The 24,622-nt window shown below is 43.0% G+C and overlaps 1 protein-coding gene and 1 long non-coding RNA gene across 6 annotated transcripts in view; both read right to left on the bottom strand.

Annotated features, from left to right (window-relative positions):
- Positions 1-2,854, bottom strand: part of ATXN10 (ataxin 10) — a 106,735-nt gene extending 103,881 nt beyond the window's left edge. Inside the window, exon 1 of one of the 4 annotated variants that reach the window (XM_064461361.1) lies at positions 2,480-2,854. In XM_064461361.1, coding sequence (XP_064317431.1) covers positions 2,480-2,619 — 140 coding nt within the window. In that variant the 5' untranslated portion in view covers positions 2,620-2,854. Of the gene's footprint in view, positions 1-128; positions 264-1,931; positions 2,414-2,479 lie in introns of those variants that run through there. The other 3 variants (XM_064461371.1, XM_064461380.1, XM_064461386.1) reach the window with 3 other exon arrangements.
- Positions 2,855-7,128: 4,274 nt separating this feature from the next.
- LOC135315137 (uncharacterized) lies at positions 7,129-21,975 on the bottom strand. Of its 2 annotated transcripts, none has more exons than XR_010374581.1 (3): positions 21,847-21,975; positions 18,520-18,569; positions 7,129-12,208 (listed from the first exon to the last, which is right to left on the bottom strand). It is a non-coding gene; the product is annotated as an uncharacterized LOC135315137 (long non-coding RNA). The 2 variants fall into 2 exon arrangements; XR_010374580.1 differs by lacking the exon at positions 21,847-21,975 and adding an exon at positions 20,409-21,819.
- Positions 21,976-24,622: the final 2,647 nt, after the last annotated feature.

Below are 24,622 nucleotides of genomic sequence, written 5' to 3'. Positions count from 1 at the left end.
AAATAGCAGCTACATGTAATTTTGAAAAGGAAAATATTTTCCTTCCATAGCCTTTTCCCTAATCTCTAAATATTAATCTATAAAACTAGCAAAGAACCTGTAAAGTAGCTTTTACATTAAAAAAGTACCTTCTATTGTACACAGACCTTGACATTCATTCAGAACTGCTCTGTGGATATACCATAAAGTTCTGTTTCCTGTGCTTTGTTGCTTAAGACAGGACCTTCGCAATTTGCAGCTGCCACCTGTCCTTGATTTTAGCATCAAGTATTCTGCAGGAATACAAAAGGTAGCAGAAGCATAGTGTACAGCAGCCCAGCTCTCAGACAAGGAAGACATGCACAATTTCTTGTTAAGTCAAAACAAAGAGTCAGAATTCATGTATCCATGCCAAAAGGAAGATTACTGTCACTCCTTGTAAGATTTAAATGCTTGATCATTAAAAATAGAAACTGTACAAGCTAACATCCTAGTGAGCACAGAGCTAAAAACATTAGCGCAGCCCTATTCAAAACGCTAAGGCTCCAAAAGTAATGAAATTAGTCAGTAATTACGTGAACAATCCAGAAGTTTACCATTCTATATTTCCACTCTATGTTTTAGGTACTTGCACAATTCCACTCCTGTAAGCACAGTCCCTAAAAAGCCTTTAAAGTATTTATCTCCACAGTATTTCTGGAAATAGAATAAAGTCGTTTTCTTCCTTTTGTATATTAGTAATGAAAGCATAAAGAAGTCAGGTCATCTGCTCAAAACACTGAAGTCTCAAGTAAAGCACACAGCTGAATTCAAGTCTCCTGAACTCTACACCACAGTCTTGTAGTTGGGGCATTATTTTCCTCACCCTCTTTGCTTCTGAATTACAGACCACTAGAACTCACATTTTTAAATTACTTTGTTTCCACAAGCACTGAACAATCACGTAATAACATACGAATTATCCTGGAATATCACAACTTCAAATACCAAACATTCATTGGGTTGTGTCTTCTGATTCAATGGCAACAACAACAGTATTTTCCACAGTTGACAAATTTATTGCTAAAGTTGCCCTCGGATCCATTCCGTCACATCCTAAAGGATGTAAACTAACACTATAGCCTTGTCCTTCTGAAAGGGCAACTACAGTGTCTCTCTTCCAGCCCATCTGCACCCACAAAACCTGGCTATTTTGGGGAATATCTACTCCTTTGTCAAACACAGTGGCAGAGGTTTCAGGGAGGAAGGCAAGAAACAGGCAGATAAAGCATCAGCACGTAAGCCAACATCCTCCTTTCCTCCTAGAGAAATTGAGATGAACCCCAGAAGAAGGTCTCCTGTATACACAAAGGTCACAAGAGAGTATTTGTAAGCACATATTCCCCCTGCCCCCTGACTTTTAAATGTGGATTTAATTAACAAAAATAATACTGGGAGTTTAAAAAAAACCAAAACAAAACAACCACCACCACAATTTTATGCTAAGGTAAAAAGTTTGATTTATTCTTTCTCATGTGTTATAACCTTCAAACAGCTATTGTTAAGAGGAGTGAGCACGAGCTTCACACCAACCTAAGCCACCTCCCACTGTCCAGGAAGAGCAGAAACCCTTACTGTAAGCCCAGCCACGCAGCTGAACCTCTGCATGCCCAACCTTTGACAAAGCCAACAGCATTGCATGGTATTGCAGAGGTCCCCCCAACCTAACAGGAACAGCAACGTTCCACACCGGCCCCTTGCTTTCACCAGTAACCCCATGTTTTTTCTCCCTTTCTTAAAGCTACTATGGGGCATTCAACCTTCCCTCCCACTAAAGCCACCCCAGCCCATCCTGCCGCACAACACATGCCCTCAGTCACCAAGGCCTACAACCACCACCCTCATCCCATGGCCGTGCCCTCATGCACACATGAAACTGTTGCCCAGCAAAGCCTCATGCAGGCAAGTCCTACCCATTTCTGGCTGCCCTCCAGGGCTCACTGTGGGTTTCTGCCCTACAGCGGCTACTCCCACGGCTACAACCCACCCGAGCATACGTGCCCAGAAGGGCAACTGCTGCCATTTGCGACTGGGAGATGCAAAGCTTCCCTCCCAGCCCTGGGCCTGATACAGGTGCAGGGATGACAAGCAGACTACCAGCTCCTCGTAAGACCCCAAGGGAAAGGGACGGAGAAAGGACAGGTGACCCCTCACTGGCCCCGGGCCCCACAGGTGACCCCCGGATTCCACACGAACAACTCCCGGGGGGCAGAGATTCCACAGCAGGGACCGGAGGCACCTGGCCGCCCCTCTGTGGGCACTGCGAAGGCCCGGCCCGCAGCCGACACCCCGAGGGACAGGACTGCGCTTGGAGCAGAGGCGGCTCAGAGCCCTGCCTGCCGGCACACGAGCAGGCACGCCGCCCTAAGGACCACCCCGGCCCGCCTGCTCCGCCGCTCCCCGCGGCCGGAGCTCCCTCCCCCGGCCCACGTGGCTGCGGGCAGTCCCTCCTCCCCGCTACCTGGGCTGTGCCTCCCGGAACAGGCCCGCCAGCACCCGCACGCTCTCCAGGCGGACCTCCGGTCCGGCCGCCACGGCACGCCCCAGCTGCGCCGCCACAGCGGGCAGCGATCCGGGTTCTGCTCCCGTCGCCGCCGCCATGGCCTGCCCGGTGCGGCCCAGCTCCGCCCCCCGCCGCGCGGAAATGGCGGCGGCCCGGCCCCGGCGGGCGGGCGGGTAGTGCGCGCGGCGCGGCGCCCCGCTGCCCGGAGGTAAAATGGCCGCCCCGCCTGTAGGGGTGTAGGCAGGCGTTGAGCGAGAAACCTTATCTTCCCCTGTGAAAAACCAACTGCGGGGACAGCTTTCAATTATGCCGCCTTCCGCGGGCCCACGGTGGTCGTCGGGGAGCGGGGTGAAGGTGGGCTGCGCTCCACAGGCCTGGCCCTTCCACATACCCCATCCGCTTTTGGAGACGCCAGCCTTTAAATGGTCCAGATAAATATTTCAGCATGTTCTAAACATATGTATGAAAATTTAACATATATATGCTGGGTAAAAAAAAAAATCAGGCTCCTCATGCATAAAAAGACTAATTGTGGCCAAATACTCTTTGGCCTTGTTAGATTGTGCATCTAACTAGTGTAAGAAACCCAAAAGCACTACCGCCAACAGAAAGCATATGGCAGAAAAGTCTACTGGTAAATAGTTTCTCCCCATTCATGCCTTCCTCTGAGTTTCCCCACACGTCCCTGGTACCGAAGGCTATGTAAGCGGTGCCTGGTGCTGTGGGGAGCAAGAGGGGACCTTGCTGGCACCCCAGAGCTAGTCCCTACACAGCTGGTGTCTGAAGGCAGTATCTCTCTTTTAGAAATAAACTTGCATGTCTTGGGTTACCAGTGGGGCAGACTTTTTATTATGTCGGCTGTCAAACTTGTTTATACAATAGTAGGTGCCATTTCCAGGCCTCTTCCTGGTAATTTTTGTGTATTACTAATGCACAAACAACCAGTTCTTGACAGCTCTACAGCAAAAATAGCTTCAAATAACAAGTAGAAATTAAGAAAGATGCCAGAGAAGACCCCTTGCAATCATGCAAGTTCTTCCTTTTAACGGTTCCTATTAGTTTTAAGAATCACCTGTTGATAAGTAAAGCATAAGTTCTTTCAACTACAATGAGACTTGAGGCTAAGAATAGTGAAGCATCAGAAGTGTCCTGGCTGCGGCTCAGTATGTTGTGCCCAATGGTGATGACTCCAGGGAAGATACGGCTACAGCACTTAACAACATTGTTCTGTACATTCGCAGTGACTGCTGATTCAGTAGGTCTGGGCAACCAGCAGATCACTACTTTGGTGAAGGAAGCAATAGAGTGCACTGAAAGCCAACAAGATAATAACGCGTGCTCTGTGAAAATTACCTGCAAATATGTAATTGTGTATTTGGTTTTATGCTACCCTGTTTGGGAAGGGACTTAGTGTGCCCAGCAGTCCACTTTTATTCAACCTTCATCATCTTTTACTTGCCATGTTGTCTTTCTTCTGTCAAACACAAATCTTGTAAGCAACAATTTCTTGTTTACCCCTTATAAACATTTCTCATTAGGGATTTTTTCAATGACATCTGATGTTTTAAGGTGACTGTAAACCAGCTTTTACTCCATTAAGTATACAGATCTTCCATGCAGTGCACTGATGAATGACATTGCAAAATATTTCCTGATCAAATAGCTGAAAATACAGGCTAGACCACAGATGTCCAAGACATCTATGGGAATGCATTAGTTTTCTAATTCAAAGTAGTACATTGTTAAGGATTTGACTTAACTCCAGCTGACATAAAGGAAGACAAAAGTAACTCGTGCTTACCCTGGGGCGGGGTTAGATAGTATACAGCAGCTCCACATATAAATATTTTCTTTTTAAGAACACTTAGAAAGCAGTGCAGAACAGAAAAGTCTTTTTTTCTGACATTTTTAAGAAAGTCCTGATCTTGATGATATCTTCTTCCAACAATTTCTGTAGGCCAGCTTCATCCTGTTTAGATTTGCTGCCTGTTTCATAAAATGCCTCTTGAATTGGTTTTACTGATTATTACTCATGGATCCTTGTAAAAAATAGTTTTGCCTATGCATATGATCTCTTCTGAAATATTTTTCTGCCTTAAGCAGACACAGTGTTTTTGGTTTTTCCTCATTTTAGTCTTTCCATGCTTTCATTCATTCTCAACATCATACTCGAAACCACCTTTATTACAAGGCTATGCAATGCTTTGAGATAGGCTTCTCATAAGAGAGTATTTCAGGGTGTTGGGGATATCAATTATAGAAATCAGTCATTCTTACCATATTAATCACAGATGTTATATCTTGAACTCATCTGATCTGCCTGAATCTGTGAAGACAGGCAGATCCCTTAAAGATCCAGTTTTTCCCCCAAAGAGCTTACAATCTAAATAATGTTAATTTTTATTAGCACAGATATAGAGAACTACAAGAAGGGAAACAATCCACCTACGGCCAACTACTCCATCTGAAAATAAAATTATGCAGAACCAATTTTTAAGAGTTCTGCATCAAATTAAGAGGTAGACCAGTCTCTTGAGGCACCAGTATTTGAAGCTGGATACAGAGAAAGATCTGTCACAGCTGAGACTCTCAAGGGAGACAGTTCCCCTGTTTCAGCAAACGCTGGCCTTTGCAGGAGGCAAAGCAGGTCAAAGACTGAATCCCTCACATCTCAAACATTGAGAGATGGTCACTCATTTTAATAAAAAAATTTATACTAGCCTTGCCTTTTTTTATTGGAGGTAGCTTCCAGCAGAATATAAAATTTGGGCTCTGGAAAAAGTTACTTTACACTAAAGAAGCAAATCCCACAGCATGTTATATTTCCGGCTTAAATATTAGTTTTCTGTCTCTTATTTTGGGCCTGTATTAGATTAAGTATGACTTGGGCCACAGAGCTTTGAAGCCGTAGACCAAAGCTTTTATTTTTGGTCTAGTATTTAATAAGATCCAGTGAAACTGATTGATGCACTTGGGAAAATGCTTTTGATTAGCCTTTGTTGCTGAGCAGTGAGTCCCACAGCAGATCCACTGAGCCATGGAGGCCGCTGTACCCTCATGCTGGTCCTCAGTTCCCCGCTTATACCAGGCAAATGACAGCAATTAGCCAAGGAATTCTGAACACCTGTGTTAAGAAGACAAAGAGCACGTCTGAGAGGAGATAGTACCATTTTCTTAACCACCAGAGGTGGAACACAAACCAGCTTTTACAGTTCTTGGAGGTATTCAGGAGCAATGAAGAAGTCATACAAAATGGATACTGCAGACTGTCTTAATCCCAAGAATAGCTGTTGCAGTTCCAAGCCAACAACTCAAGAGGTTATTTGGCTTCAGATGAGATGTTACACATGTGTCTGAGGGCCATAAAAGAGCAGTTGCATTTGATGTTGAGATGTACGTGTCACTTCTTTGTTATGTAATAGCAGAAATAAATTTAATTCTTCACAAGAAAGAAATCCCTCCATCTGGAAAGAAAGCCTGCAAGGCCCTGGAGGAGATGTTCAAAGCTCTTGCAATTTGTCATGGAAATGAATGGTGTCTTCCAAGAAGTAAATATGGATTAAATGCTGTCCTCTGTGCAGTTGTCAGGCTCGGGGTCACTGCAGATACTCTCACCTCATCTGTTAGATGCAGTCCAGTTTCCAGGGTGAATGAGGAATTTCGTAGCTGTCATCTGCCCTTCACAAAGTTTGTATGCCACATCTGCATGCAGTGTTTTTGTCGGGATCAGCATTATCATCATCATGTTGAGCAACTGCACCAGGGTATGGAAGGACACAATCCTTGCCCTATTCAGCTGGATCAGAGAGATGCTGCTTAGGATATCTAGTACCCAAAGTCTAGTTCCTTCATAACCTGGGGCATTTCGTGGTGCATGAATTTCACCTCACTCATGTACCAGTTGATATATTATGTAGAATTTAATGTCAGGTTTTGGTCTGATATGGCAAGAAGTGCAGCTAAACTGTAAGAAGGCTGGTGCTAAGTTAAAGAGGCAATGTGTACGCTAGCTTACACAGTCTCGCAGTTTTCTGAGTGTAAGGGACACAAAGATTGTTTTACACATCAGTAGAGTACGTGTCAGCCCTGGGAGTGTGAGGGCTGCATCCACTCTGGCCCATCACCTTTGTACTTCTCTGCCATTCTGATTTTAAACAGTATCGACCAGGAAACACCCAGGGAAGATTCCTTTTTTTTTTTCTCTGCTTGTCATTGGCTTTACCCTTGGCAACAGCTGCCTCTGAGGACAGAGGAAAAGCTCATGCTATTTTACCAGCTCCTCCTTTTCCCCATCCTGACCCATATGTGCTGTGCATGGCTCTGTCCACACACCTTCCACACATTTCCCAGCTGCCACCTCACCTGTCCTCCAGCTGAAAATCTCTTGGGCTGCTTGAACTGGGATGTGAGCTGGCCGGGCATCCTCTGGAGATGCTAACAAGTGCCTCTCTCTGCTTGCCTTTCTACTTTCTCCTGGCTGTCTCCCCTGCCCCAGAGACCTGTTCCCTCCCAGATGTTTTGATGTATTTGTGACAAGAAGCAATTCCCATGCTGCCAGGGCACAAGCAAAGCAAACACCTTGGACAGGGCGAGGCCTCCTTCTGTTTAGAAATTTATTCTCACAGGTGAAGATTCTGTCTATTACAGGGTTTGACAGAGAGTTTGGCGTTTAATTACCATCCTGCTTGGGCAGAACCCAGTGGCAAAATCCATACTGACTTCTGTGTTGCAGGAGCAGCATCACACACAGGGCTTGCCTGCTTAAAACCCCAGCATCTGATGGGCACAACAGGATCCCTTTTGTCTGCAGCTCATGGCATCATGCCGCGACAGAAGTGGACGTCTGGTTCCTTTTGTGCATGCCTGCATGTGTGGTTGCACCTGCGTACATCTGTAATACTGTGACATATCAGAGACACCTGTAAAAAGCATGGGAAGTTATTCTATGTTATTGTATAGTATACACCGAATCAGGACTCAGATTGGCACATGGGGAGTGAGGTTCTTATTTTTGCAAGCTGGGATAAGTATGGCTTGGGATGACTAAGGAGGTCAGCATGGCCAAAATAGAAAATGGATGCATAGAGGAGAAGGTGGGATACAGTCCACTTCACTCTCCATCAGACACTATGACATTTTTCTTCCTGTACACTAAGGTAATGCAAACTTGGGCAAAACATTTTAAAAGTCCCTGATTTTTTTTCTCTTTTTGGGTGTCAGCTGACAATCATAGTTTTAACACTATGGCAGGGAAAAAAAATCAGTTACTGCAGTTTAATGTCTGTAGGAAAGGACAGGGATGCTCCAGGCAATACACAAAGCAGGGGAGGACGTCTCTCTCCACAGGACAGGCTGCCGTTGACGCTGATCAGGAGAAAAAAGAAGAAAAGATAGATGTGGGGAAGGTGACCGTAAGCAGCGGGTTTACAGAAAGGCATGCCCAGAAATGGATTGTGCCACATAGAGACAGGATAGCTGAAATAAGTTGAGAGTATTTTTGTTTAAGGTTTTGTGGGAAAGGAGGATTCTTGAGGAGGACTGTGAAGGTGAGAGTGTGCACTTACGAGTCCCCTCTTCTGACCTTTTCAACTATCCAGTGTTATTTTAAGTCCTAGACTCCCAGGTGAAAATGCCTCCGCTAGCAGTGCTACATTTGCTATTATTTGTGCCATATAATATGGATTTCCCATACAAATACAATCAGATCTCATCTCTCATGAAAACCGTGGTTTTTCCTGTGTTTTGATAGCAGCAACAGTTTTTCTGGACCTCAGCAACCTGGACAGCTGAGCATCCAAAACATTGCTATTAAGGACGTGCGCATAAATCACTCCTGTGCTCTGTACTGAGCTCACCAGGCTTTTGAGTATACATGGAGTAACTCTGTGTCACAGGACAGAGAGTTCAAGCAGACTCACTGCCATTGCATGCAGGGTGTAGTCACTCTCCACATGCACATTAATCCTGACATGCTGGGTTTGCATGGTGTTTACAGAGCTGCACATGGGAAACTTACGTTTTTAGGGCTGCAGAAGCCACCGGTTAGCATCTGTGTGCAAAATCCTCCAAAATCCTGTGTATGGTCCTGGAAATATTATCCTGATTCTGCTGCTTGGGGAATTTAATTAATCTGCTAAGCCTGCAGTCAAGCCTGGCTCCTTCAGCAGTGTTATAAAGATACTATTGGAGTGGTGAGAATACTTTCTGAAATTATATCTTCTTCAGAAAATAAAAATAAATATCCCTCCTAAGGAACAGAAATACCCAAAAAGCTCCTCACCACCTGGTCGCTGTCAGCAAGTAAAAAGGCACACACTTAAATATTTTCAAGGGACTCACAAGTGAAAGTAGTCCTCCTGAGCAGATGTGTCAAGCCTGGCCCCTTATGAATGGATGAGCAAAGGGAAATGCCCACAGGGAATTCCGCGTTACTCAGCACTGCTCCCATTTATCAGCATTGGTGGACCTTGTCAATGCTGAGAAATTTGCTGGAGGGAAAAGACGGGCTAAAAGAGCAAAGAACAAGAAAAACCAATATAGTGACTCAGTATCTCCTATTTTGGGTTACTGCTGGTGATTGGAAGTGAAGAATTGTCCTGTGATCCTGACCATGCTCCTTACTGTGAAAGAGGTTCTAAACCCCTCCTGCTCTGTCAACAGACTGACATCTAGTGGAGGTAAAATAATGGACTACAGAACTCAACCTAAAATTGTCTCTCTGAATGACTATACTGAGTTCATATTATTCACCACAGATGTTCAGTTCATTTAATTTGTTAATTCCATTTGTGAAATAGAAAATAAATTCATGAGTGAATCTGGGACTATTGTAAACTTAAATCACAGGAGGTGATAAGTAAATTTACAGCATTTCATTTAGCCTACATAGAAATAAGATCAGGAGCTAACTATATCACATAGAAACAAGACATAAAAGGTTTTCCGTACTTGTGATACTATGTCAGCAGATAAGCTTTACAAGGCCAGGGTGACAGGACTGGGATTTGTATCTTAGGTGTGAGGAAACAAATACCAACAGAGTTTGGTTTTGGAGCATTTATGAAGACCAGTCTTATGACACCTTAAGAAATACTATTTTAGAAGATGCTATTGGTAGCTCAGAAGTTGCCACATACATTCTCTGTCTCTCTCTAAAGACAAAATATATCCTATTGTGTAGAGGGGGCTGTTTGACAAATGCAGAACTGAGGAACGGTGGGTTCGAACTTCGATTCTCCAGGATCTTTTTCTTTAGGTTCTTGTCAATTTTTGCAACTATAAGAGCAGTTTAATACTCATCAGAAAAGAGTAGTAAAAATTAGTATTATTTTTGGTACAATACTATGAAACACATGAAGATCTAGTTAAAAATCTCAGACCTTATTTTCTTAGAATTTTCCTACGCCACCTTTATATTCCTTTGACAGAACCACGCAACCTAAGCTTTAAAAAAGAGAACAAATATTGGTATTAAAGTAACATCTTCAGAAGATTTTAGAAGATTTGTGGATATGAGGATATTTTACTGCCTTTTCATTTCAAAACCTTAACAAACCAAAGAAATATCTGATGAAACTTTTCTGTCGTACCTGAAAAGCAGAAAGTTTGTTTCATTTAAACCAGCATGTAAAGGCTGTCCAAAAAGTTAATCTAATTAAATATGTGAAGGGAAGCTTTGATCCATTCATGTTTTATATGTCTTTTCCCACGAGACTAAGGTTAAGTGATATATAGATTATTTTTTTTTTAACCCGCCATCTTAACTTCCTTAAGCAGCCACAAACATAAATGAAATGAGATAGTTTCCTTTTGCATGTGCTGATTATGAGATTCAGCCTCTGCAAAAGTTGTTATTTGTGTTTACGTGACAGGATTCTGATTTTGTAGATTTAAAAACCCCACACTTTTCAGTGACCAGGAAGAGTAATGCTATGGAACTATGAATTTCCCAGTTCACATGGAGATTAAAGCAAATTTTGAAGGAGGGGGTAGTCCATCTGTTCACCTGTGCAGTGTCCTCCTTAAGCCCAGAATTCATACAAATAAAATCAGCCCACTGTGTCTGCATCTGTCTGCCACACATTATCCACTTGCTAGATCTAGATGACATGGGTTTTATTAGCTTCTCCCCACATAATTTACCAGCCTCTGGATGTGCCTGGTACTTCGATAACACTGCATGTAGTTGTTAAGTAATATAAATTAATAATTACAATAAATATTAACTATTAATACCGTGCAAACACAGACATGTTCAAGACACTGTCAGGGATGGGCAAGCCCACTTTTTGATCTGAGTAAGTGCTGATATTCACTGAATACAGATACCAGTTTCACTGGAGGGGTAAATAAAGAGAAGACACAGTGGTGAGACAGAGGTGGAGCCTCAGTTGGCAAGAACTGGGTCTGGGATTATGTTAGTCTAAAGTCCCTCCTGACTTCTCTGTTCCCCTTTCTCCATGCCCATCATTTTTGTTACCTGGGACTCTGCAATTGCACAAGTCTCTGGGTCTTCCTGTTTGTCTTGGGAAAACATCTTGTTTCTTTTGCTTTCTGTGTGGACTGGTTTAGAGGCAGGATGAGAAGGGGAATAAAGTTGAACATGGCATTCATGTCTGCTAGACTTCAGTTTTGTCTTTACCTGTGCTAGTCCCACACTGATGAAAGAGCCATCTGTGTCTGCAGGGTGAATCGGTGTAGCAGGCTCAGCACACCCCTGGGGCTATGCTCAGAGATAACAGGCATCGGGGATTCACGTTGTTCATAGCTGAATGCAGGGAAACATGCAGGGTGGCTGCAGGATCGAAAGCAGGATGAGATATTTCTTGCATAATTAACACAAGGTAAGAGGTCTGAACTCCGTGGGCCACAGTCTGCTCTGCTGCTTCTGTTTTATGCCAACGTCATCAAAAGCCAGAGGCGTATCTTACACAAAATCTGTTGAGTTGCTTTCCCAGCTAGAAACTCCGTCAGGCTACATCTGGTATAACTTCCCAAACTAACATCCCCTTACCTCCTAAAATGTGATTTGCACCTGCACATCCCTGACTTCTGAATACAGGCAGTGGTTTCCCAGCAGCGTCACGCTCAGCTGGGGAAAAAAGGAGTCACTTGGTAAATAAAAGCAGGTAACAGAGTCAGTTTTTTCTTAGCAGAAGACAAAGGTTTTTAAGACCATCACGTTTGGCAAAGACTCTGAGCATGGTGTGCACCTTCATTCCTGAAGCAAGGAGTGCCTGTACTGAGGAATCTATTATAAATCACATTTTTAGTGAGACTGGCAAAGCTGCATAACTCTGGCCTCAGGGAATCTGTCTAATTTGTCAGCTAAAATTCAGTCTCCTGATAGAAAACTAGTCCATTCATGCTTCGTGAAGGCTAATTACCCATGGAAGGAATCTGCTCAGGGAACTGTCAGCAGTGATGTGGTGTGACACCATCACCCTGCTCGGAGCTTCCCGGGGAAGGTTGGTGGAGTTCCCCCTCCTCCTTGTGCCGTGCCTTAACCATGCAGCCGCTCTGCCCCGTCTCTGCTCTGTACATGCACATCACTTCACAGCACAGTCAGCAGGATGTCCCAGGAGAGAAGCATCCCGATGTGGCACTTCTGCAGGGAAACCACTAACTCCCAGTAGCAGGCCGTCCTCTGCATCTGGAAGTAGCAGGAGTTTGCTGTAGTCAGATGGTCTAAAAGAGGCAAGATTTGCAAGAAAAGGTATGTTTTGTTAGACCATTAACAGAGTTGCAGAAACCAGAGGAGTTCTTCAGACCTGCAACAGAATCTGCTTACAAACTTGCTGTCACATTTCAAGACAGAAGGGACACCAATAACGTACAGCAAATAGGAGCTTCCAAAAATAATCGGGGAAAGAAACGCTACTTAAATTCCTAAGAACTTTTTTTTTTTGTAATCATTAACACATTATGAACTGTAAAAACCGGCATTGAATAAATTGCCACAGATCGAACACTTCCCGTATCGGAGAAGAATTTTATTTCTCTTCTGGACTAACGAAAGCAGTTACAAAGACTTTCTAAGAGCAGATCATAGTTTAATTCCCTTCCATAATGTTAGGTGTGCAGTGTATTTTTTTTTAATTCTGGGAAATAATCCTCTGTTGTTGGTCCTAAACTTTGATGAGCTAAGTACCTTTAGCTCTATTTGTTTCATCTTAGTAGCATTTTTAAATAACCGTGTTTTCACCTGGCTAAATACATAGCCCAAACTTATCACTAGAATAGTGATGAAAATGGGAAGAGATGTTGGAACAATGGTTGGATCTGGGAAAAAATTATCATTCACAGTTACCAGCAACCATTAACAATGAGAGATTCAGTACCTCTCAAGGCCAAGTCATGATCCTGTTAGAGGTCCCTTCAATTGAATGTTTAAATTAATTTAGGAGTTATTTATCGTGCAGTTACGAACAGGTCTCCTGGACTGAATTAATTATATTAAAAAAGGAAAATAGTATGAATAAGAAGATAATAATTGGTTGGGGAAAAGTTATGTGCAGCCCCAAGTTATCTATATCAATTTTTTCATTTGTTGTTATAGAAAGGCTTAGTTAGAAAATACCATTACCAAAAATTGTTTGCTGCAATTAAAAAGTATAATGCAGATTGAGTAAGCCTGAATTCAGCAAAGTATTGAAGCCAATGCAAGTGTGCAAGAAACTGAGCAGTCTTGGGCTGATTAGTAACCGTAAAATAATGCCTGTGTTCAAGTTTCTTGATGTACCAAGGCCCCTCCGTTCTGTTTGACTCCATCAAGTTTGTGTGTTTGTTCTATTAGATGGCATCAATAACCAGTCTCTTCTCAGAGTGCTGTGTAGAAAAGGGAGCATAATTGTCTGAAAAAAGGCCTATTAAGTGTTTGCTTTTAAATCAAAGAACACTTTTGAAATATTAAATAAAGAGGGACTACAATATATATGTCACTCCAGCCCGTCTCAAAAATACTGATGCACATTAATGATTTACTTTGGGCTTATACATCTATTTGCTTTTGTATTCAAAATGTTGCATTGTTTCCTTGGTAACCCCAATATCTCACAGAATTTACCTTATTCTCCATCTAAAGTACACCCTCTTAAGGAAATTCATACAGGTTCTCATGAGAGCACTTTCCCCTCTTTTCCCCGTTGTTTGTAAAGGAAGAAATAATGACTGGTTTTGTTGTGAATGGGCCAATTTTGTCTTCTTTTTTTTCCTTTTCTTCCTCTCCTTTAAACATGAGGGCAGACTCAGCACCTGTGTTCACCGTTTAACAACGTTCCCAGTCTTAAATGAGGGGCTGCTTTACTCCCATATTGATGCACACTGATATACCACAAAAAGCCTTTCTAAGAAATTCCTCTCCTTATTTTAAAGGCTACCTTGGTTCTCAACAGTCTGGCCTCTCCTATATTCCCTTAAACAAGGGCAAGGCAGCTCTGCTCTGACATGCTGGTATTTTACTGCGGTATCATTAACTGGGGCATTTTCAGCCCTTCTTACTGTTCAGGGCCCTTTCAGCCCTTCAGTCCTTAGTGCAATGGCAAACATCAAGGAGAGGTTGCCAATGAGCCTCATCACCCCACTTCTGCCCCATGACATTCCCTGGCAGGTAGACAGGGATGGGGGGAAGAGCAGTAAATACCCTGCGGGAGACCGTACCTCTCAGAAGCCAGAGATTATTTAGGTTGTTTGCCTTGGAATTCTCTGGCCTCTCTCCTGTGCTTGTGGTGATTGCCGATGGCCCAGCTTAGGGAGTTGAGCCAGGCAACACAAGGGCTACAGAATGATGTTGGAGCTGGCAGCTCTTGGAAAGGGGCAGTCCTGCTTTGCCCCCAGTGCTGGTTCCCACCCTCGTTCTGTTGTTTGAGGTCTGGCAGTCAGCCGGGGGAGGAACTAGCCTAGTTGGGAGGCTGATCCAGCAGGAAGGCTGGAAGATGACTCCAGGACTCCCTGCCCTCCTTCCTTCTGCCTGCTCTTGGTTGCTGGTGCCCCACACCTCCCTGCTGTGCTGGTGCGAGTGTTTCCGTGGCCACATATCTGTCTGGGTTGGTGACTGGTCTGACTCTTCCGATTTTGCCCCTCATATTCATATTCATATTCATTCTTATATTCATATTCATATTATTGTCCTTATCTTCATTAGTTCCCAACGCCAGTCCACCACATGGTGGCTCAACACTCACCTTAACACAAGGGAGGAGATGGGGACCTGCAGGAATGAGGGACAGGGAGCGTGAGAGGACAGGACATGCTAACTGGCATTGCCACTCTTCCTGCAAAGTGTGACAGGGCAGGTGATTTTGGGGAGGCAGGTCAGAGCTGGAAAGGAAGATAAACTTTGCAGCTTGTGCTGGGCAGATGGCTACCTGTAGTGCTGTGACACAGCCCAGAGCTACAGTGGGCCTAGCCCAGACTAGACCCCACGCAAGCCACAGGCAGCTCCTGAACCAGAAAATGTCACCCCCACCCCTTCTGCCCCCTCTTGACACAGGGCAGCATGGGACTGCCCACACCTGTCTGAAAGGGCAGAAAAATGCCAGTCAATGGAAAGCTCTAGTGAATTAGGTCCAGGGAAATATGTTTCCAGGAAGGGGTGGATGGAGAAAACCCTACAGAGTCCATCACCTGAGCAGGTACAGTGCAGGCACAGCCACATGCTCACCTCCAGCATTCTGCCAATGCCAGAAAGAGCAAGAAGACTTGTCAAGCACTGTGGTTTACGTGACAAATCAATGTTGTTCCAGATGTTGATTTTTTTAATTAAGAAGATTTATTCAGACTGATGCAGATGAAATGAAAGAAGTAAGTGCAAGCTTAAAGCTTCAGAAGAGTTTCAAAGCTCGTTACTCAATATTATTTACTTGCCATGTAATCTCTTCTCATCACTCATTGACCTCTGACAAACAAAGAGTTGGGCTGACAGCAGCTTCCACCTTCCTTCCTCAAGCCAAGATTCTCAAAACCACTTTCTTTTAAAGTTGTATTTCAACCTCTACAGACACTCTGTCCAATAATCTCTCTTAAAAGCACCATCCTACTTGTCTTTTGCATTTAAGAATCTTGCTAAGAGGACTTCACCATGAGCTAGGTGGATAGATTGATTGTTTTTTACCAGGAGTAAAGGAGAAAAAATCCAAAAGAAGTTAAGCCAGACTGCTTGTATAAAGACAAAAAATTGTTTCTTGATTTTTTTTTCCTTTGGTTTATAAAACCATCTCTTTAATCACTGCAAGGTGTCTGAGGGGGAAAATGTCTGAGATCGCTACACAATAATGTAAGTTAGATTAATGTGAAGCAGAAAAGATTGACTGATTTAATGATTAAACAAAAAGAGGATGTGTAAATGACTGAGGAATGTATTAGGGAGACATATTAACTGCAGTTTCTCAATGTGTCTACCTTTGTCTTCTTAATAATTCACTTAGAGGAGATGCTTAGGTGGACTATCTCGGTTAGCTCTTGCTAACATTAAATGTAAAGAGGTTTTATCTGTTTCATTCGCAAAAAACCCCAATCAGACTGTGCCCACTTTTTGACAGTTTATATATCTATCTGTCTCAGAATTGACCAAAGATTTCCAAATGTCGGGTGATGTTACCCTCTTAAAATTTTTAATTTGGATGAAATAAAGTGGGTTTTAGATCTTTGCCAAAAACAGTAACTGATTTTTTTCTCAGATAGAGAATTCTCTGAAATTGTTCATGTTGTGAAGTGGGTTTGAAAAGTATTTATGAACATTTTAATGTGAAGTAGGAGGGAAACTTCTGTTAAAATGTTTGCAGTGTTTGGATAAAACCAAACACAGAGAGATTAGAGTGCATCCTCATCTGTCCTTGACTGCATAATCTAGGTAGAGATGACAATACACAGCTACTTTTATTATCACAGCATAAGCCTGGAACTACAAATACTAAGTGCCAGCAATATAATCTCAAGGCATATTGTGAAAAAAGTATAAAATTAGTTTGCTGGTTTAGCAAAAGAAATACTTTCACTGCATGAATTGGTCAAATGAGCTTAGTGAGCCCAAGTGACATATTTTTTCTAGTGACGCTGTGAATGAGGGGATTTTGTAGGAGTTACCACCAGGAGATGAACAACCTTATGGTGAGCACAGATGGAACATAAATGGCTTTAAAAATGGAAGTTACTGAGGCATCTAGAAGCTCCCATTGACCTCAAATAAGGGCGAGCATATCTGTGACCACTGTGCACAGATTCCATTCCCTTCTTACTCTCCGATAGCCTCCTTTATCTCTGATCATCGCTGTTAACACACAGGGACTGAACCTGGTCTAGTTTACTCTATAGAGGCTGGTCCTTGGAAAGCCCTTACGCTCCCAATCAGATTTGATTCATGTATACTAACACAATTTCCACCTCGTCCTTAACATCCGTCTGTGAATTTATTAGAAAATATTGTCCAGGTTTGCTGCTATAACAAGTACAGCATAAATACCATCAGCAGAGTATCACAGGACCTTTTCCCATACTGCAGCAGCGAGGACAGAAGTAATCTGTGTCTCAGCTCGTGTTCAGTTTCTAGCACTTACATTGACAACCCTCAGAAAAGGTAGAACCTTAAGATGGTGCCTGTTGAAATACGATCAATTACCAGCTCTGTTGGTGCAGGACCAGCCTATCTCAGGCAAGCTACCAGGCAGGGAGGTGTTATTTGTATTAGATGTTGTGGTAGCGGTGAGAAAGCCACGATTCCCTGTGAAAGATGCCCAAGAACAGGAGAGTCTTTGTCTGAGGGCGTTTGGCTGCTACCAGCTCAAGTGAGATCTGAACTGATGGCCGTGAAGTCAAAGGTTCTGCAGTGTACTAGTTGTTTCATGTGCCAAACCGCTCTATTGCACCATGTCGGATTAACCTTACTACAGAACTCGTCTTTGTATAACACAGTGGAGTTTTGCTCGCTGGAATGTGTGGGTGTGAGTTACTGCTAGCTGGGGCTAGGGGCACAGCTATCCACACCAGGGATCAAACTGGGATATGGAGTTGCAATCTCCTCCTTGGAGTATTCTCTTCTCCTTGTTCCAGTTGGGAACATGCTCGGTTACTACCCATATTAGGAGTATACTGTCTTCTCCTCCATGACGCTTGGCTACGTTACCTCGCAAATCACTAGGAAAAAAGCCAAAGTGCTCTCCATTTGTGACCACTTCCATGTTCCTCCCCTCCCACCCCTGCAAAAAAGGTCTCACAAAGCTTGCTCATGCAGCCCTGACCGTCCCTAGCACTGCAAAGTGGTCTCAATGTGTGCCTGTCCAGAGCGGTGGGATGTAGGAGAGGAAACCATGGCTACAAGTTAGAAAGGAGAAGCTTGAAGTGTGCTTTCCTTTTTGTCTTATCGGTTTGGAAACGGAGGGGTGGGGGGAGAAGGTAGTTTCTGGTTGTAGCGCACATTTTCCTAGCTCAGCTTAGCTGGAGTACGCATGCTTGTGGTTCATCCTCACAAATGCCATGTCAGGCCCTGGGCCAATACAAACACCAAGGCTGTCTTCAATATATATAGTGAAAGAAATAGTTCCAGCTCACTCCAAATTAGAGCGTGCTTGCAGAAAGAGGGAGGAAACAAGGAGGGCTCTGGTAGTTGTAGCCGAGTAATGCTGATCTCTGCCCTTAATAGGTTATGTTGTGGAAAGCACAGCTATTTTCCCTAGCTGTCATGACTTATAGTTGATTATAATACAAATAAATATATATTCAAACACACCAGGCCAAAGATCTTGAAGGAACATATCTTAATTCTGTAGGATAAGAGCTTTCCCAGGACTGTGTGGGAGTTAAGGTGCAAGCACACCCCATAATTTGAGGAAGATAGAGGTGCTTTATGCCTCATGCCAGCATGAAACCTCCAGCATACATTCCTGATAATGACATGTTAACAAGTGACATGATATTTGTTGATTTTGTCTTTAAAATATTCCCATGCTGTAAAAGTCTGCAAAACCACCTCCCCCAAACTCAGGTGTTGGTAAAGATATTCAAACCTGACATTTAAGTAGGCTGAGATCTTGAAATCTTTTCAGTTTTCTTGTGCCTGGAGATCCAGTCATCCATGAAGCAGAAATAGCATGAATAAAACAAAATAAAATAAAACAAAATAAAATAAAACAAAATAAAATAAAACGAAATAAAATAAAACAAAACAAAGCAAAATAAAACAAAACAAAATAAAATAAAATAATCTTTGCAAGAAAGGCAGCAACTGAAATGGATCCTAATGAGCGTTTGATCACAACTGAAGATACGAAGAAAAAAGAGAAAAGTTAACTTTATTTGCAGGTGGTCAGTCACTAAAAATTAAATTAAAAACAAAAGAGACCATATAAATTAATAAATTATTCATGGCAATTAGTTTTCCAAGCATAAATCCATGCAGTTTTCATTGAGAATAAAGATCCCAGTCTGGTTCCTGGCCTGATTCCAGATAAGGTAATTACATTGTGCCTACTTAAATTTCCCCTTCAGTTCAGCGTGATATATTTGTCTTCCTCGCTGAAAACTGTTGTCTAACAAATCTAAAGGCTGTCACTTGCCTTTCGATGTTGGATAGCTTTGGGTTTTGCCACAGGACTCTGTGTACGTCTACCCCAGGAGGATTCATATTTCTTAGCCTGATAGCACTAAAAAAACAGAGCTCAAGCCATAGCATTGCTAAGTCCTAATATTTCTAAGATTTTCATGCAATTAAACATTCTAATGCCTTTGAGTGAAAAGTTTCAGCCATGCCAAAACCACACAATTCAGCCCAGAAAGGGCACTGACTTGGCCCAGCCTCCCAAAGTTGCTGCGCGTTTTTATCAGTAGTTAGGAACCAGATTTCAGTCGGGCTACCCTCTGCAGATATGAACCTTGCATCTTAATGCTTCCCTGTGGGCTGGGGATTATCTGCACGTGACTTCAAGTTTCTGAGCAAGCTTAAAAACATTTCAAAAGCAGCTGAAGGCTGTTCCTGCAGCTCCACCTTTTGGGAGCTGGGGAACAACCAGATTGCTTGAGCTGGTTATTTCTTCACTAGAGAAGGGCTTAACCTTGTTGTATTTGTGGCTGACATTAATCTCTAAAATATAAAGAATAAAGCACCTTGGAGGTTTTAAAGATGTGTTGATTCCTCACAGAAAGCCCTAAAATGCATTAGGCTGGAGATGTTTTTATTCAGAGTAGTTTCTGAAGGCTGCTCAGTATCAGCCTGATACATACACCTCGTCATCATCATAATAAAACGTTTTCATCTGGCCCTTCTGCTTAAGATTCACTTGAAATCATTGTGCCAGATTGAGTTGTGGTATAAGTAGACCATGTCAAATATAACAGGTCCACATCAAATTCAGTTCTCTTCTTGTATGTTTGAATCGGATTTGGTTCCCAGTCCTCCGCTTGTACACTCACAAATGATTGCAGCCTGCAGTAAGGTGCTGAGTACCCTCAGCACTGTTCAGTAATTTCTGTCCTCCAGTGGGAAATCAAATTATCTGGTCCCATTTGAAGAGGACCCAGCACACAGGAGGGGGAGAAGGTACCCTGTATTGGTGGGCTGAAGATGTTTGAAACATGCGGAAAGCAACCTGGATTCCATGAACTTCCAAAACACCTGGATCTGGACTACAGCACAAGTCTACCTCTGCTGGAAAAAAACGGGTGTGTTGGAGGCTGCCAAAGGGACGGATCCAGAGCCCACCGGAAGTTATGGCCCAGACTGCTTCCACTGGGACTTGACTCAAGTCTGCAGTGAGCTTTAAGATGAAAAGATATTGCAGTAGCCAAGAGTAACCTTTAAGAGAGGAGAATCACCCCAGAATAAACATCCTCACTTGCGAGTTCCAGAAAGTGAAGGGATGAGTGAAAAAAATGAATAACAATATAAAATCCTTTTTACCTCTTTTCACTATTCAGCCGTGGATTAAATTGCTTTGATGAATATCAGACATGTATTTGCCTTTCATCACTTTTCATGTTCTAAACCTTCCCCCAGACTCAGCATCTCTGTTTCAGACTACTAAATATTATATGTGCACAGGAGCAATTTGGTCTATATAATGATAGGCATGATTGTTAAATTGGTTTCCAGTGTCTTTCAGGCTGTGTCCCTGCAGAATTGCAATTAAACACTTGACAAACCACAAGGCTATGCTAATCCTGCTTCAAAAATCTTTGATGGCAAGGATGGCAGTCTGCCTTCCTTCTCCACTGAAAGACAGAGAGATCCAGCGTTACACAGGCTCTTCTTAAAAATACTGTTTTTCCCCTTTGGCTTGGTGGTTCATGTTTCAGCTGTAACATTCTGCCTGAGTTCGCTATTGCCATGTAACAATCTCCTCTTTGTTTAGCCCTGCTACCTCATTTCTCTCTATTAGCCTTTAATCCCTGTCAGGGTTTCACCTTTGCAACGATGAGGTCACAGCTCACGTTGATTGGGAAAGGAAATCCTGATGATTGTTGCTGACAGAAAGCTGATAATGCTGGTTTGGGCAGCAATAAATTCTCAGTCTCTAAATGAAGACTAATCTTTGAGCCAGAAATCACCTCTTTCAGTAGTTTTTTTGGGCCTCATTCACAAATATTTTCCCATGCTCAAGCTGCTTGACCTTTGGAGCATTCAATGCACCTATGTTATTGTGCAGAACTGTTTTCCAGGGATCAAAATAAGCAGTCATCTGTCAGTGACAGGCAGGTGAAATTATGAAATAAATCAATGATGTTATCCTCACTGGGAATGCAGCACTTGGAGCTCTCTCTAGCCTCTGCAACCCTAAGTGCAAAACTGGTATCTGCTGCTGAGCATTTCTGGCCTGTCAGCATTTTTATTTCTTCAAATGACTGTTGTTGTCAGGACCAGTTATTTTAATTTTTTTCAGGACAAAAGTACATCATGCAGAGAGATAAAACAGGTGAGCAGGAAGAGTTTGTGCTGTTAAATTCACGTTGCTGACCCGATGAGTGATTCAGTAAAGATAGTTCTTACATAACGCTAAGCAACGCAGATGCTCCTTTTACAACATCATAAATGCTGTCTTTGGTGCGGTTCACCACTTCAAAATCAAGTATGGCCACTGAACTAGCCCTCCTTCACCGCAGTATCACTGATGTGCAAGCTCCTCGCGCCTCCTGCAATGACACAGCTCCTTGCCAGCAGCAGGAAAGTTCACCAACGGTCGAACAAGGAGAACTTTACTGGAAATCTGATAATTCAAATAATTGTCAATACTGTGAAAAACTTAACTTCTGCACATTATATTGTCTTTTTCTTTCTGTTCACCAAAACAGATGTTCCTTCAGCACACTGCAATCTAATCTACTCCGAGTGTCTTACCTACCTAACAGAGCCTCAGTGCTCCCAGATGCAGCTTTTGTGCACTAATTCACCCCTGGACAGCTGTATCCAGGCTTAACACTCCAAGAAATGAGAAGCTGGTGGTTGAAAGCTTCAGCTCACTCTCTGCCAGTCCAGTCTGGCTATTGTTTTGGACTCTGCAGCAAGCTATACTCACTCCTTTGATGAAAATAACCCTGGACTTCGGTCTCAGTGCAGATTTGAACTTTACAAATTGGGTCTCCCCCAGCTAACAAAGTGGGCATTTTACTCCCTTTCCTGCTAGCAGTAATAAAACTCCCTGCTCCTGCGCACAGCTGGTAGCATTTTAGTCAGGCAATCCCTATGTAATCTATTATAATTTTTTTCTTCCTTCCACAGTGTGTTGGTCTTCCCAATGGTGAAAATCCACTATTGCCTGGCCATAATTCTCTCTGAATACAGGCTCCAGCAGAGCTCCTGAGGGGAGCAATTCAGGTGCCCAAACACAGATGTGCAGCATCATAATAGGTGATTTAGGCTAGCTGAGGTACCCGTGCTGGGCTGGCAGATACGATGTCAGAGCTATGGAAGATACACAGCAGCCAGAGCCCAGACAGGCTGTAATACAGGCTTGAAAATATCTCAGCTAATTTCAGACACTTTCAGCCTGCCCAGGCAACACCGTGCCATCAGAGGGGCAGATTGCTAAATGCATCATCTAAATGCATAAATAAGTTTGCTGTATACATTATCAAGGGTCAAATACAGGTCATTACATCAGGGTACAGAAACCAGCACTTCAGTTTTTATACTGACATTCCCACCTTTGCAAGGACAAACTTCAGTATGTTGGTATTCCCTACAGGTAACTACCTTATGTATCTTACCATGTCTGCATCTGTCTGCATGTATCAGATTTTCCAATCCTTTTGTCAACTAAATCCACTGGCCTGTGGGTTAAACCCTTCAGAGTAGGGAAGCTTTGTTCCTTTAATTGTTTTGACTTTAGGATTTTTTCCTATCTTGGTTAAGTGAAAACTCTAGCATTATCTACGCTTTGTGTGCAAGGGGAATTTCTCATTAGATAAATTTGGCTGGACCAAGACTCCTAAACCTGCCTCCTATCCCCAGCCAAGAACCCCTATTCACACATCTGCATCCCACTTTCTGTCAAAGACAGCTCAGGAGCTCAATGACAGCAACAAACACAACGGCTGTGGGTCAGACCAAAGGTCTAGCTCTCCATGTCGAACCACAGAGTGTAAGCAGATACCTGGGAAATGCTTAGGTAAACTCAGCCCAGGGTCCCGGGGATTACCATTCTTGGAAAGCAGAGGCTGAGGAGACAGTGCACATGCAGCAGAGACCTGACGTCTCCTTGTGGCTGGGGGAGCAGTAAGGAAGCTGGAAGGGTAAAAGCAGGAAAGCAGCTGCGATACAGAGGGCGCAAGCAGAGATGATGGCCTGCTTAGCCTGGTTTCCATTACCTGCCTTGGCTGAATAAGAGTGAATTTCCTTAATTGCAACAACATTATCTCTGCAAGGGATTGGGCTGGATAGTCTGGCACTCGTTTCTGCCCTTCATTTGTATGCCCTGGGATGTTGGCAAGACAAAATGTTGCATAAATGCATGGGTAAATACACTGCAGTGTAGCATTCGAACTCAACGGGACCACAGCATCACCACAGCATCACCCCTCCCGCACTCCCAGGACTGTACTCCAGATTACAGATCTCACTAGTTTGTGCTGACTCCTTTGAGCATCTGGCCGTTTTCTGCCCACACGGCACAGATCCATTTCACAAAATTTAAACCTCAAATTGAAAATGGGCATAGTAATACATCCTGGAAGGGAGATGTGTGTGGAGATATGCTAATTGCTGATGGATAAAGTCCCAAAAGATGGCACTTATTTCTCCTGGAGAAGATCAAACTTCCTTCTGTGCATTGCAAACAGCTTTTCATATGCAGTCCTTTACAAGCAGCTGTTTACAAACACACTGTCCTGCTTTTTGTACAGATCTGTTGCTAAAAAGAACGCGTATTACGGTTTTAAAGTCACTTTGTTCAGCATCTTACATATTATATATCAATAAAACATAAAAGCTAAAGAAAAACAAAGTAATCCTGGTATTGCTGAAACATACCTAACCCATCTGAACTGGCATCCCTAATCTTATCGCAAGGAAAAAATAAGCAGCTCAAGACATGGTAAAACCCTTTAAGGAAGAAAAACTAGGTTGTCAGTTACAGTGCTACTATTCTGCAATGCCATTTTAATCTAGTTACACAACCAGAAATGAGTAATTAAAGTCACCACAAAGCTTTCTCTGGCTCTGCACTGAATTCATTATTCCCATTTCAAAATATATAATTGCTTAAGCTAAAGTACCCACAGTATTATTGTCACAGCTCTGTGCTGCTGCAGCTAGATAGCATACCTTTAATCTTTCTCAAGCAATATAACTGAAGGCAGACTTTTGCAGCAGAACAGCTTGAATGCCATACCACAATTACATGACAGCCTTTGGGACTGAGAATTGCCTTGGGTTCAGGAGATTTTATATAAATAAATGCTCTTTCTTGAAAAACAAACAGTTAATTTCTTCAGTATTTTAACCCCATTGGCTGCAGGCATTTTTCCTTCAAACCCCATTTTTCATTCTAAGATTTCTTCTTATCACCTCTTTTTGTTCAAAGGTTGTATAACAGTTATGACCAGGTCCCCTTCAGAATATTTGGCCTATCCTAGAGGTGGTATATAATTAGTCTAGTCTAGTGCCTGAGAAGAAAAGGG

This window comes from Phalacrocorax carbo, chromosome 1, assembly GCF_963921805.1.
Source record: "Phalacrocorax carbo chromosome 1, bPhaCar2.1, whole genome shotgun sequence".
Taxonomy (NCBI): Eukaryota; Metazoa; Chordata; class Aves; order Suliformes; family Phalacrocoracidae; genus Phalacrocorax; species Phalacrocorax carbo.
Note: the sequence above shows the minus strand (reverse complement) of the source record. Positions and strands in the feature narration are given on the sequence as shown.